Source organism: Oncorhynchus clarkii, chromosome 28 (assembly GCF_045791955.1).
Source record: "Oncorhynchus clarkii lewisi isolate Uvic-CL-2024 chromosome 28, UVic_Ocla_1.0, whole genome shotgun sequence".
NCBI lineage: Eukaryota > Metazoa > Chordata > Actinopteri > Salmoniformes > Salmonidae > Oncorhynchus > Oncorhynchus clarkii.
This window is the reverse complement of record NC_092174.1, coordinates 41807516-41821581: the sequence shown is the minus strand read 5'-3', so window position 1 is coordinate 41821581 and position 14066 is coordinate 41807516. Positions and strand designations below refer to the sequence as shown.

At 42.9% G+C, this 14066-nt stretch overlaps 1 protein-coding gene across 1 annotated transcript; it reads right to left on the bottom strand.

Annotated features, from left to right (window-relative positions):
* Nucleotides 1-4163: 4163 nt before the first annotated feature.
* Nucleotides 4164-13924, bottom strand: LOC139386664 (ras-related protein Rab-8A-like). The gene is made up of 7 exons (XM_071132437.1): nucleotides 13733-13924; nucleotides 12893-12953; nucleotides 12684-12744; nucleotides 12485-12562; nucleotides 8887-8976; nucleotides 8536-8652; nucleotides 4164-8428 (listed from the first exon to the last, which is right to left on the bottom strand). The coding sequence occupies exons 1-7, from the start codon at nucleotides 13854-13856 to the stop codon at nucleotides 8339-8341; spliced, it is 621 nt and encodes a 206-aa protein (XP_070988538.1). The 5' UTR covers nucleotides 13857-13924; the 3' UTR covers nucleotides 4164-8338.
* Nucleotides 13925-14066: the final 142 nt, after the last annotated feature.

Below are 14066 nucleotides of genomic sequence, written 5' to 3'. Positions count from 1 at the left end.
AGAGAATGATTTATTTCAGATTTTATTTCTTTCATCACATTCCCAGTGGATCAGAAGTTAACATACACTCAATTAGTATTTGGTGGCATTGCCTTTAAATTGTTTAACTTGGGTCAAACATTTTGGGTAGCCTTCCACAAACTTCCCACAATAAGCTGGATGATTTTGGGCCATTCCTCCTGACAGAGCTGGTGTAACTGAGTCAGGTTTGTAGGCCTCTTTGCTCGCACACACTTTTTCAGTTCTGCCCACAAATTTTCTATAGGATTGAGGTCAGGGCTTTGTGATGGCCACTCCAATATCTTGACTTTGTTGTCCTTAAGCCATTTTGCCACAACTTTGGAAGTATGCTTGGGGTCATTGTCCACTTGCGACCAAGATTTTACTTCCTGACTGATGTCTTGAGATGTTGCTTCAATGTATGCACATAATTTTTCTTCATGATGCCTTCTTTTTTGTGAAGTGTACCAGTCCCTCCTGCAGCAAAGCACCCCCACAACATGATGCTGCCACCCCCGTGCTTCACAGTTGGGATGTTGTTTTTCAGCTTGTAAGCCTCCCCCTTTTTCCTCCAAACATAACGATGGTCATTATAGCAAAACAGTTATATTTTTGGTTTATCAGACCAGAGGACATTTCTCCAAAAAGTACAATCTTTGTCCCCATGTGCAGTTGCAAACGGTAGTCTGACTTTTTTATGGTAGTTTTGGAGCAGTGGCTTCTTCCTTGCTGTGCGGCCTTTCAGGTTATGTCGATATAGGACTCGTTTTACTGTGGATTTAGTTTTGTACCTGTCTCCTCCAGCATCTTCACAAGGTCCTTTGCTGTTGTTCTGGGATTGATTTGCACAAAAGTACGTTCATCTCTAGGAGACAGAGCGCGTCTCCTACCTGAGCGGTATGACGGGTGCGTGGTCCCATGGTGTTAATACTTGCGTACTGTTGTTTGTACAGATGAATGTGGTACCTTCAGGCGTTAGGAAATTGCTCCCAAGGATGAACCAGACTTGCGGAGGTTTACAATTGTTTTCTGAGGTCTTGGCTGATTTCTTTTGATTTTCCCATGATGTCAAGCAAAGACGCACTGAGTTTGAAGGTAGGCCTTGAAATACATCCACAAGTACACCTCCAACTGACTCAAATGATGTCAATTAGCCTATCAGAAGCTTCTAAAGCCATAACATCATTGTCTGGAATTTTCCAAGCTGTTTAAAGGCACAGTCAACTTAGTGTATGTAAACTTCTGACCCACTGGAATTATAAGTGAAATAATCAGTCTGTAAAAAATTGTTGGAAAAATTACTTGTGTCATGTACAAAGTAGATGTCCTAACCGACTTGCCAAAACTATAGTTTGTTAACAAGAAATTTGTGGAGTGGTTGAAAAACAAGTTAATGACTCCAACCTAAGTGTATGTAAACTTCCGACTTCAACTGTATACACCTACCTAAAATCAAAGTTGATCTAACTCCAAATCTATCCTTTTGCAATGAGAGAAATGTTGGTGGAAAAGCTTTTATGAGCAAATATGGATATACTAACTATCATATCAATATACATTTTGGAGTCACGCGATTACATGCTATTTGTCCTCCTACTATGACTCGTATTTGAGAAAGCATGCAGTTAATTAGGCTACAGATGAAATCCATTATGAATTTAACAGGGTGGTAATAAATGCAGAGGGCTTTATTCTGGTGACACGGCCACTGATGCTTGGCTGCCATTTGACAAACAAAATGAATCTCTGTCTTTTGTCCAGAATAATCTCATGCTGTAGGCTATATTTGCACTGTATCTGCGAGCTGTTGGCTAGAGTGCAGGTTCTAATACCAGTGGGCATTTGCTATACAACACAACATTTTTAGTGAGAAAACCATCAGCAGAGTGGAAAATGGAAACACATTTCACTTGTAAAAAAAGAAATGGCCCTTTTTCAGGACCCTGTCTTTCAAAGACAATTCGTAAAAATCCAAATAACTTCACAGGTATTCATTCTAAAGGGTTTAAACACTGTTTCCCATACTTGTTCAATGAACCATAAACAATTAATGAACATGCACATGTGGAAAGGTCATTAAGGCACTAACAGCTTACAGATGATAGGCAATTAAGGTCACAGTTCTGAAAATGTAGGACACTAAAGAGGCCTTTCTACTGACTCTGAAAAACACCAAAAGAAAGATGCCCAGGGTCCCTGCTCATCTGCGTGAATGTGCCTTAGGCATGCTGCAAGGAGGCATGAGGACTGCAGATGTGGCCAGGGCAATACATTGCAATGTCCGTACTGTGAGACGCCTAAGACAGCGCTACAGGGAGACAGGACAGACAGCTGATCGTCCTCGCAGTGGCAGACCACGTGTAACAACACCTGCACAGGATCGGTACATCCGAACATCACACCTGCGGGACAGGTACAGGATGGCAACAACAACTGCCCGAGTTACACCAGGAACGCACAATCCCTCTATCAGTGCTCAAACTGTCCGCAATAGGCTGAGAGAGGCTGGACTGAGGGCTGGTAGGCCTGTTGTAAGGCAGGTCCTCACCACACATCACCGGTAACAACGTCACCTATGGGCACAAACCCACCGTCGCTGGACCAGACAGGACTGGCAAAGCAAGAATATCAGTGTCCTGCCATGGCCAGCGAAGAGCCCAGATCTCAATCCCTTTGGGCACGTCTGGGACCTGTTGTATTGGAGGGTGAGGGCCATTCCCCCCAGAAATGTCCAGGAACTTGCAGGTGCCTTGTTGGAAGAGTTGGGTAACATCTCACAGCAAGAACTGGCAAATCTGGTGCAGTCCATGAGGAGGAGATGCACTGCAGCACTTAATGCAGCTGGTGGCCACACCAGATACTGACTGTTACTTTTGATTTTGACCCTCGCTTTGTTCAGGGACACATTATTAAATTTCTGTAAGTCACATGTCTGTGGAACTTGTTCAGTTTATGTCTCAGTTGTTGAATCTTGTTATGTCCATACAAATATTTACACATGTTAAGTTTGCTGAAAATAAACGCAGTTGACTGCGAGAGGACGTTTATTTTTTGGCTGAGTTTATTATCCTATTCGGCACATTGAATTGTTTTTATGTGCACTACGTCATCACTTACGTCTTTTATCAGGAACTGTACAATTTGACGGAAACATCTCTGGTGGGAAAATGCGTGTATTGTTTTTATGCAGATTTTTTACAATATTCACATGGAAATCTGTCCCCAATTGGATGTAAAACTAGCACAAACAGATCTGGGACCAGGCTAGGTCCAAACCGGGAAGAGTATTAGTTATTATTAAGACGTGGTTGAGAGGCAGGTGCAGCAGCAGGTCCCAGTACAGTAGATATATCGAAAAAGGGGAAGGCTAGTTTAAAAGGAGCCCTCCTGTCAATGTTGTACATGTATTTTCATTGTTTTAGCCTGGTCCCAGATCTGTTTGTGCCCCTGCCAACTTCATTGTCAAGCTAAACATGACGATGAGTGACAAGGAGTTGGTATTATAACACAAACAGACTGGAACTCAGGCTATTTTTTTAACTCTTCAAAACACAGACATTTAATAGAACAGGAAGGGACAAACTGGGAAGTGTTGGAGTAAGAGGACTCAATGGTTAAACACTGTATCAACGTAGGACACAAGCGATGCTAGGTGTGTCTATCACATATACACACCATTTTATCCTAGCACTTCCAAAACATATTCAAAAATATCACACTGCTTTACAATGGATTTTTCAATTCATAACTTAGGACATTTCTTTCAACGCATTATTCCAATGTTATAAACAGCTGGTGGTGGTGATGTGCTGCCACCTAGCTGTCAAACAAGGTACTGACAAAAAAAAAGACAGACACGACCACATGAAACCAAGACTCACAAGACCTTGAGGAAGTTTTAGCTTGGCTCCATAAGCCAAGAGAACGTCACATTTAGATTATACTCAAATTTGTCAGGGCAGTAGCATACAACTAAAAACCCCTTTTTACTAAAAACTGATACCAGGGCCTGTATTCCTAAAGCGTCTCAGAGCAGGATACTGATCTAGGATCAGTTTTGTATTTAAATCATAACCAACAAGACAACCTTATCCTAGGTCAGCATTAATATTCAGAGACATTTGTGACCAGAGGCCCTGAACCATAGAACACAAGTCATATCAGAAGTAGCAAAGGAGAGGAAGCCATTTATAAAGGCGTAGTACAGGCGTAACAAACAACACTAATCTAAAATGTGCCCAAAGTATCTACCAACCATTACCATAAATCCAACAGATCATGTCATTCAATTAAAATGGACAAAAAAATATGCTTGTTCTTATATTGCAAAACTATCACTTGGCACAGACTACACACACACACAGGTTTACTGGTAAAGTGCAAAGGGATGGATTGCATTGGATCTGTTTGTGTGTCCACATTGTAACATGGATGTTTGTACTAGCAGACAGCCACTCCAGTTTAGAGTGAAAAAGCTGAGTGTTTCACTAGCTAACTACCAGAGACGTCATATAGCTGGGAATAAACATGAGCTTATAAATGGATGTTGTTGCTGTAACTTGACCGACGAGAAGAAGAAAAAACCCCACTATCGCTGCTTTCGAAATGGCACCCTAAATTTCTATACAGTGCACTCGTTTTGACCAGGTCCCATAGGGCTCTGGTCAAAAGTAGTGCACTAGAGAATGGAGTGCCATTTCAGACACTAATCAGTCCGTCTCTCCACTACCAGGAACCAATGCTCAGGTTGGCTACGTGTCAACGCTCTATTGGCCTCAAACTCAACTCTGGATCTCGAAGCCAGTTCCACTGCATTTTATCATTGTCACCTCTAAATCAGGGACTGATTTAGACCTGGGACACCAGGTGTGTGCAATTAACTATCAGGTAGAACGGAAAACCAGCGGGCTCCGGACCTCGTAGGGTAAGAATTAAATAGCCCTGCTCCAGTGGGCCACATTTCAACAGATTTCACACAAGAATGTTCTAGAGTAGAAAAGGTAGCCCCAGGCCTTGTGTTAAGAGCATAGCCGTGGGAAGCTAATACTATTTAAGGCCCAGTGCTGTACACTTGTGAATACACACATACATACAGAACCAGTCATTCCAGACACACCTACTTATTCCAGGGTTTTTCATCTTATTATTGTTTTTACATCGTAGAATAATAGTGAAGTCATCAAAACAATGAAATAGCACATATGGAATCATGTAGTAACCAAAAAAAGTGTTAAATCAGAATGTATTTTAGATTCTTCAAAGTAGCCACCCTTTGCCTTGATGACAGCTTTGCACTCTTGGCATTCTCTCAACTAGCTTCAATTAACAGGTGTGCCTTGTTAAAAGTTAATTTGTGGAAATAATTTCCAGCTTCATGCATTTGCGCCAATCAGTTGTGCTGTGACAAGGTAGGGGTGGTATTCAGAAGATGGTCTTTTACCAAATAGGGCAAAGTCATTATTATGGCAAGAACAGCTCAAATAAGTAAAGAGAAACGACATTCCATCATTACTTGAAGACATGAAGGTCAGTCAAGTCGGAAAAGTTTCTTCAAGTGCAGTCGTAAAAACCATCAAGCGCTATGATGAAACTGGCTCTCATGAGGACCGCTACAGGAAATGAAACGAGTTCCCCTCTGCTGCAGAGGATACGTTTATTAGAATAACTGCACCTCAAACTGCAGCCCAAATAAATGCTTCAGAGTTCAATTAAAAGACATCTCAACATCAACTGTTCAGAGGAGACTGCGAGAATCAGGCCTTCATGGTCAAATTTCTGCAAAGAAACCACTACTAAAGGACACCAATAAGAAGAAAGAGACTTGCTTGGGCCAAGAAACACGACCAATGGACATCAGACTGGTGGAAATCTGTCCTTTGGTCTGATGAGTCCAAATGTGAGATTTTTTAAATTCCAACTGCACGTGTCTTTGTGAGATGCAGGGTAGGTGAACGGATGATCTCTCCGTGAAGCATGGAGGAGGAGGTGTGATGGTGTGGGGGTGATTTGCCGGTGACACCGTCAGCGATTTATTTACAATTCAAGGCACACTTATCCAGCATGGCTACCACAGCATTCTGTAGAGATACGCCATCCCATCTGGATTGGGCTTAGTGGGACTTTAATTTGTTTTTCAACAGGACAATGACCCAACAGACCTCCAGGCTGTGTAAGGACTATTTGACCAAGAAGGAGAGTGATGGAGTGCTGCATCAGATGACCTGGCCTCCACAATCACCCGACCTCAACCCAATTGAGATGGTTTGGGATGAGTTGGACCACAGAGTGAAAGAAAGCAGCCAACATGTGCTCAGTACTTTTCCTTCAAGACTGTTGGAAAAGCATTCCAGGTGAAGCTGGTTGAGAGAATCCCAACAGTGTGCAAAGCTGTCATCAAGGCAAAGGGTTGCTACTTTGAAGAATCTAAAATATATGTTGATTTGTTTAACAATTTTTTGGGTTACTACATAACTATGAAATAACATGAAATTTTGATGTCTTCACTATTATTCTACAATGTAGAAAGAAAGGTGTCTAAATTTCTTACTGGTACTGTATGTATATAAAAAAAAAAAGTCTAAATGTATTTTTAAATTCAAATTTTTCAGGTGGTGCTGCAGCACTATGGTTAAGAGGCTGTGTGTTTGTTCTCAAGACAACATCTGGGACTGGCAGTAAACAAGTCAAACACTTGGATTCAGTACAATAACTTTGTCCAGGAAGAGAGGCCTGTTGCAAGCCTCTCATGTATAGAATAGCATCAAATTATCTTGGAATGTAAACAAAACGGAATTATCGTTCAAATTGAATTTTCTTTTAGTCTGTGTAATTAAATTATTTAGCGATCAATCTTTCCTGAAGGATTGTGAATCTTCAAGTCATATTATATTAATTTAAAAACTCTTGTTTCATCAAAACAGTAAGCTTATCAGTCTCTGGCTCATGTTAACAATGTGGCGAATGGGGAAGAGAGGCCTACAAATAGTATCTAAACATCCACGCATCACGTTCCCAATCCCAAACCTTTGGGTCATTCAAGCGATTCGAACTGAAAAGTAAACGGGGCTCCAACTTTGGCAGGTGTGGAGCCAGGTGGCTGCGTGTGAAAAATGTATGTACATAGAGACTAGTGTGAAACAGGAAGAAGAGCCCATCTTTTCTGTGTGACATGTCATTTGAACCTTCTTTTAAAAAAAACAAAAACAAGTGGTGTTTCCACCGGTTGGTCTGTCAGTCCGACCCGTGGTGAGAGAAAACAGGAGGTTGGTGTGCCGCAGGAAGGACAGCAGCATTACCAGGTGTCACGGGGCCATTGTGGATGGAGTCGCGGTTACCGTACTCCAGCTACCCCAGGGCGTGACGTTGGGAGAGGTGGACAGTGAGGGAGAGAGAGAGAGCAAGAGAGACAACTTGTCCTAATTATCTCCTTACCAATTACCATTGGCCCCAAGTCTTCGATGTTCACGAACAGCGAGCTCCAAAAGTATTGGGACAGTGACACATTTTTGGTTGTTTAGGTTCGGTACTCCAGTGCAGACTGTCAGCTTTAATTTGAGGGTATTTTCAATGTCGGGTGAACCGTTTAGAAATTACAGCACTTTTTGTACATAGTCCCACCCCATGTTAGAGGAACTAAAGTATTGGGACAAATTCACTTATATAGGTATTAACGTAATTAAAAGTTAAGTATTTCGTCTCATATTCATAGCACACAATGACTACGTCAAGCTTGTGATTCTACAAATTTGTTGGATGCATTTGCCGTTTGTTATTGTGCTATTTTTCAGTCACTTGTATTGTAAACAATAATAGAATGTTTCTTAACACATCTACATTTAAAAGTGGATGTTACCATGGTTACGGATCATCGTGAATAATGACGAGTGGAAAAGAAATGACAGATGCACAAATATCCAAAGTGCTGGAGTACAGAGCCAAAACAACCAAACATGTGTCACTGTCCCAATACTTCTGGAGCTCACTGTATACGCAAGGTGTAAACAACTGCATGTATCTATTCAAACACTTCAGATACACAGACATCTAAGGGTTAGGGCCGAGGGGAAGAGGCGGGGAGTGAATTGGGACTGGCTGAAGGGAATAGGGTAGAAGGGGGGGTGCTGGGAGCAAGCACAGTCCAGTTGTGTCCAGCCAGCACCCCAGCATATCCCAGCCAGGGCAGGCGGAGGGTAGGTAAGGCCTTTGGTATGCATCCCAAATGGCACCCTATTCCCTACATAGTGCACTACTTTTGACTAGAGTTCTATGGGCCCTGGTCAAACATAGCACACTATATATGGAATAGTGGGCCATTTGGTATACACCCATGGTCTGGTCCTCACAGTAGGGCACATCGGAAGAAGCTGCTCTTCTTCTGGGGCTGAGAGATCTTCACCTTGTGGCTGCTCCCCTGAGGACTGCTACCCTCCTGCAACAAAGACAGACAGTTCAGTTTTTCAAATCAACAGTCCAGCATTTTTGACCGTTAAAAAAAAAAAAAAGTTCCTTCTAAAACCTAAATGAGTTTGAATTTACCAATTTTGTGTCCATCTTTGATTTGATGTCTCTGGCAAGTGTCAAAAACGAGTTTTCCACGTTGATGTTGGCCTTTGCACTAGTCTCCATGAACTTAATACCGTACTCCAGCGCCAGCTGAGAAATGGGGGGGGGAGTAATGCTTTGACTGTGGTTACGATCATCATTTCTACACAGTTTCTATCTGGTTTTGGTAATTCAAGCAGGTCTTTGTTGTTGTTGTTGTTGACCTAGACAACATGGCAGAGCTTAAGTTTGAAAAGTGCTCTATATCATCCCAAGCCCTTTAATGTTGTACAGTACACAACCAGAACGGAGCTTGTGATTCATCACAATTGCAGCAGAACTCACCTTCTCTCCCCGGTCTTTGGACACCTGCCGTTTGTCATTGATGTCACATTTGTTACCGAGGACCATCTTTTCAACATCAGCCGATGCATGCTAAGGAGATAAGAGTAGTTGAACACCACAATACATACAGTATACTACAGTGAGGGGGAAAAGTATTTGATCTCCTGCTGATTTTGTATGTTTGCCCACTGACAAAGAAATGATCAGTCTATCATTTGAATGGTAGGTTTATTCGAACAGTGAAGAGGCAGAACAACAAAAAAAACAGAAAAACACATGTCAAAAATGTTATAAATTGATTTTCATTTTAATGAGGGAAATAAGTATTTGACCCCATCTCAATCAGAAAGATTTCTGGCTCCCAGGTGTCTTTTATACAGGTAACGAGCTGAGATTACGAGCACACTCTTAAAGGGAGTGCTCCTAATCTCAGTTTGTTACCTGTATAAAAGACACCCGTCCACAGAAGCAATCAATCAAATCAAATTTTATTTGTCACATACACATGGTTAGCAGATGTTAATGCGAGTGTAGCGAAATGCTTGTGCTTCTAGTTCCGACAATGCAGTAATAACCAACAAGTAATCTAACTAACAATTCCAAAACTACTGTCTTGTACACAGTGTGAGGGGATAAAGAATATGTACATAAGGATATATGAATGAGTGATGGTACAGAGCAGCATAGGCAGATACAGTAGATTGTATCGAGTACAGTATATACATATGAGATGAGTATGTAAACAAAGTGGCATACTTAAAGTGGCTAGTGATACATGTATTACATAAGGATACAGTCGATGATATAGAGTACAGTATATACGTATGCCTATGAGATGAATAATGTAGGGTAAGTAACATTATATAAGGTAGCATTGTTTAAAGTGGCTAGTGATATATTTACATCATTTCCCATCAATTCCCATTATTAAAGTGGCTGGAGTTGAGTCAGTGTCAGTGTGTTGGCAGCAGCCACTCAATGTTAGTGGTGGCTGTTTAACAGTCTGATAGCCTTGAGATAGAAGCTGTTTTTCAGTCTCTCGGTCCCAGCTTTGATGCACCTGTACTGACCTCGTCTTCTGGATGATAGCGGGGTGAACAGGCAGTGGCTCGGGTGGTTGATGTCCTTGATGATCTTTATGGCCTTCCTGTGACATCGGGTGGTGTAGGTGTCCTGGAGGGCAGGTAGTTTGCCCCCGGTGATGCGTTGTGCAGACCTCACTACCCTCTGGAGAGCCTTACGGTTGAGGGCGGAGCAGTTGCCGTACCAGGCGGTGATACAGCCCGCCAGGATGCTCTCGATTGTGCATCTGTAGAAGTTTGTGAGTGCTTTTGGTGACAAGCCGAATTTCTTCAGCCTCCTGAGGTTGAAGAGGCGCTGCTGCGCCTTCTTCACAATGCTGTCTGTGTGAGTGGACCAATTCAGTTTGTCTGTGATGTGTATGCCGAGGAACTTAAAACTTGCTACCCTCTCCACTACTGTTCCATCGATGTGGATAGGGGGGTGTTCCCTCTGCTGTTTCCTGAAGTCCACAATCATCTCCTTAGTTTTGTTGACGTTGAGTGTGAGGTTATTTTCCTGACACCACACTCCGAGGGCCCTCACCTCCTCCCTGTAGGCCGTCTCGTCGTTGTTGGTAATCAAGCCTACCACTGTTGTGTCGTCCGCAAACTTGATGATTGAGTTGGAGGCGTGCGTGGCCACGCAGTCGTGGGTGAACAGGGAGTACAGGAGAGGGCTCAGAACGCATCCTTGTGGGGCCCCAGTGTTGAGGATCAGCGGGGAGGAGATGTTGTTGCCTACCCTCACCACCTGGGGGCGGCCCGTCAGGAAGTCCAGTACCCAGTTGCACAGGGCGGGGTCGAGACCCAGGGTCTCGAGCTTGATGACGAGCTTGGAGGGTACTATGGTGTTGAATGCCGAGCTGTAGTCAATGAACAGCATTCTCACATAGGTATTCCTCTTGTCCAGATGGGTTAGGGCAGTGTGCAGTGTGGTTGAGATTGCATCGTCTGTGGACCTATTTGGGCGGTAAGCAAATTGGAGTGGGTCTAGGGTGTCAGGTAGGGTGGAGGTGATATGGTCCTTGACTAGTCTCTCAAAGCACTTCATGATGACGGAAGTGAGTGCTACGGGGCGGTAGTCGTTTAGCTCAGTTACCTTAGCTTTCTTGGGAACAGGAACAATGGTGGCCCTCTTGAAGCATGTGGGAACAGCAGACTGGTATAGGGATTGATTGAATATGTCCGTAAACACACAATCAGATTCCAAACTCTCCACCATGGCCAAGACCAAAGAGCTCTCCAAGGATGTCAGGGACAAGATTGTAGACCTACACAAGGCTGGAATGGGCTACAAGACCATCGCCAATCAGCTTGGTGAGAAGGTGACAACAGTTGGTGCGATTATTTGCAAATGGAAGAAACACAAAATAACTCACAATCTTCCTTGGCCTGTGGCTCCGTGCTAAATCTCACCTCGTGGAGTTGCAATGATCATGAGAACGGTGAGGAATCAGCCCAGAACTACACGGGAGGATCTTGTCAATGATCAAGGCATCTGGGACCATAATCACCAAGAAAACAATTGGTAACACACTACACTGTGAAGGACTGAAATCCTGCAGCACCCGCAAGATCCCCCTGCTCAAGAAAGCACATATACATGCCCGTCTGAAGTTTGCCAATGAACATCTGAATGATTCAGAGGACAACTGGGTGAAAGTGTTGTGGTCAGATGAGACCAAAATGGAGCTCTTTGGCATCAACACGCCGTGTTTGGAGGAGGAATGCTGCCTATGACCCCAAGAACACCATCCCCACCGTCAAACATGGAGGTGGAAACATTATGCTTTGGGGGTGTTTTTCTGCTAAGGGGACAGGACAACTTCACTGCATCAAAGGGACGATGGACGGGGCCATGTATCATCAAATCCTGGGTGAGAACCTCCTTCCCTCAGCCAGGGCATTGAAAATGGGTGGTGGATGGGTATTCCAGCATGACATTGACCCAAAACACACGGCCAAAGCAACAAAGGAGTGGCTCAAGAAGAAGCACATTTAGGTCCTGGAGTGACCTAGCAAGTCTCCAGACCTTAATCCCATAGAAAATCTGGGGTGAGCTGAAGGTTTGAGTTGCCAAACGTCAGCCTCAAAACCTTAAATGAATTGGAAAAGCTCTGCAAAGAGGAGTGGGACAAAATCCCTCCTGAGATGTGTGCAAACCTGGTGGCCAACTACAAGAAACGTCTGACCTCTGATTGCCAACAAGGGTTTTGCCACCAAGTACTAAGTCATGTTTTGCAGAGGGGTCAAATACTTATTTCCCTCATTAAATTGCAAATCAATTTATACAATTTTTGACATGTGTTTTTGTTGTTGTTGTTATTCTGTCTCTCACTGTTCAAATAAACCTACCATTAAAATTATAGACGGATAATTTCTTTGTCAGTGGGCAAACATACAATATCAGCAGAGGATCAAATACTTTTTCCCTCACTGTACATACGGTCGACTTTGACAAGAGTACACCAAATATTTACTAGTCAGTCAGTATGGTATTCGTGTTTAGAACAGAATAGAACTTTAAGCAAACATACCTCCTCTATATTCCGTATCCAGTTCTTTATGTTTTCGAAGGACTTCTCGTTGGTGATGTCATAGACCAGCATGATACCCTGTGATGAGAAACGTCAAAATGAAAGAATACAACCAGAAAGTCAACACCTCGACGTTGTGATGAAGAAGAAAACACACATAACAAAATATGAAAACGTAACAAGCATGTTGTTAACGCACCATCGCGCCTCTGTAGTATGCGGTTGTGATTGTTCGAAATCGCTCCTGCCCTGCTGTGTCCCTGCAAAAACACAAGGACAACAGTTAGTTAGGTACATAGACAGTCATACATTATAACTGCAAGGCAAAACGCGTTGGGTGTAAGCCTACCCGTTTTCTTTCCTGTATAAAAAGCAGTCGTGGTGCTCGAGGTGACATGGAGGGCTTACCATATCTGTAACTTTATCTTCTTGTTGTCTAGCTCTATCGTTCTAATCTTAAAGTCAATGCCTACAGGAGAAACAGAAGAGAAGAATCATGAAATTAAACAACCTAGCCATTACACACTATGGCTATGACTGTAGCTATACTCCAATCAATGCAATACAAAATGTAAAAGGAGAACAAGCTCTAAAGCTAACTAGCGAGTTCGTTAAATAAAAGGTTAGCTAAGTTAGTTGTACACAGTTATGAACATTTAGTGGCTAGTTAACGTTCATAACGGTTAGCCAGAGCAGGTAGCTAACGTTACCTAGTTAACGTACTGTAGCACTTTATCGTTTCGATTTCCAGCTGCGAGTTAGAGTTAAGCAACGTTAGCTAGTAGGGCTAACTGTTAGCTAGTAGGGCTAACTGTTAGCTAGTGTGGCTAACTGTTAGCTAGTGGGGCTAATTGTTAGCTAGTGGGGCTAATTGTTAGCTAGTGGGGCTAATTGTTAGCTAGTGGGGCTAACTGTTAGCTAGTGGGGCTAATTGTTAGCTAGTAACGTTACTAGTAAGCTACAGGAAGTTAGCCAACAGGCTAGCATTCTATATACCGACCGTTAGCTAGCATTACCTATATAGCTTGCTATAATGCAGCTATTACACAGCTAGTGCCACTGTTACTTGTCACCTAGTGTTACTTGTCACCTAAACAAGTTAACTTGAGTTAGTCAGTTACTTGAATCAATTTCGCCTAATAAGCTACAGTTAACAGCATATACTAGTAACGTTAGCTAGCTGCTTTCTGGTCAGGATGACTGTCGTTTTGTAAACATTGCATTGTGGCTAACCAAAGTCACACCTACCTATGGTGGAGATGAATGTCGAGTTAAAAGCATCCTCTGAAAACCTGAACAGCACGCAGGTCTTCCCGACACCGGAGTCTCCGATTAGCAGTAACTTAAACAAATAATCGTACGTCTTCGCCATACTTGATATTGCGGAAATCCCGCCCGGCGAAAAGCTGCGCGCTGCCGCGTCGTTACAGGACGGCGACGCCCCCTTCTGTCACGTTATGAGGTCAGTATCCAAATACACATCTAAATAAATCATTATGATTGAATGACTAATTCAACGTTTATCACACCTACTAGCAAACATAACATTGTGATGTTACATAAATATGTAAACGTTGAATAT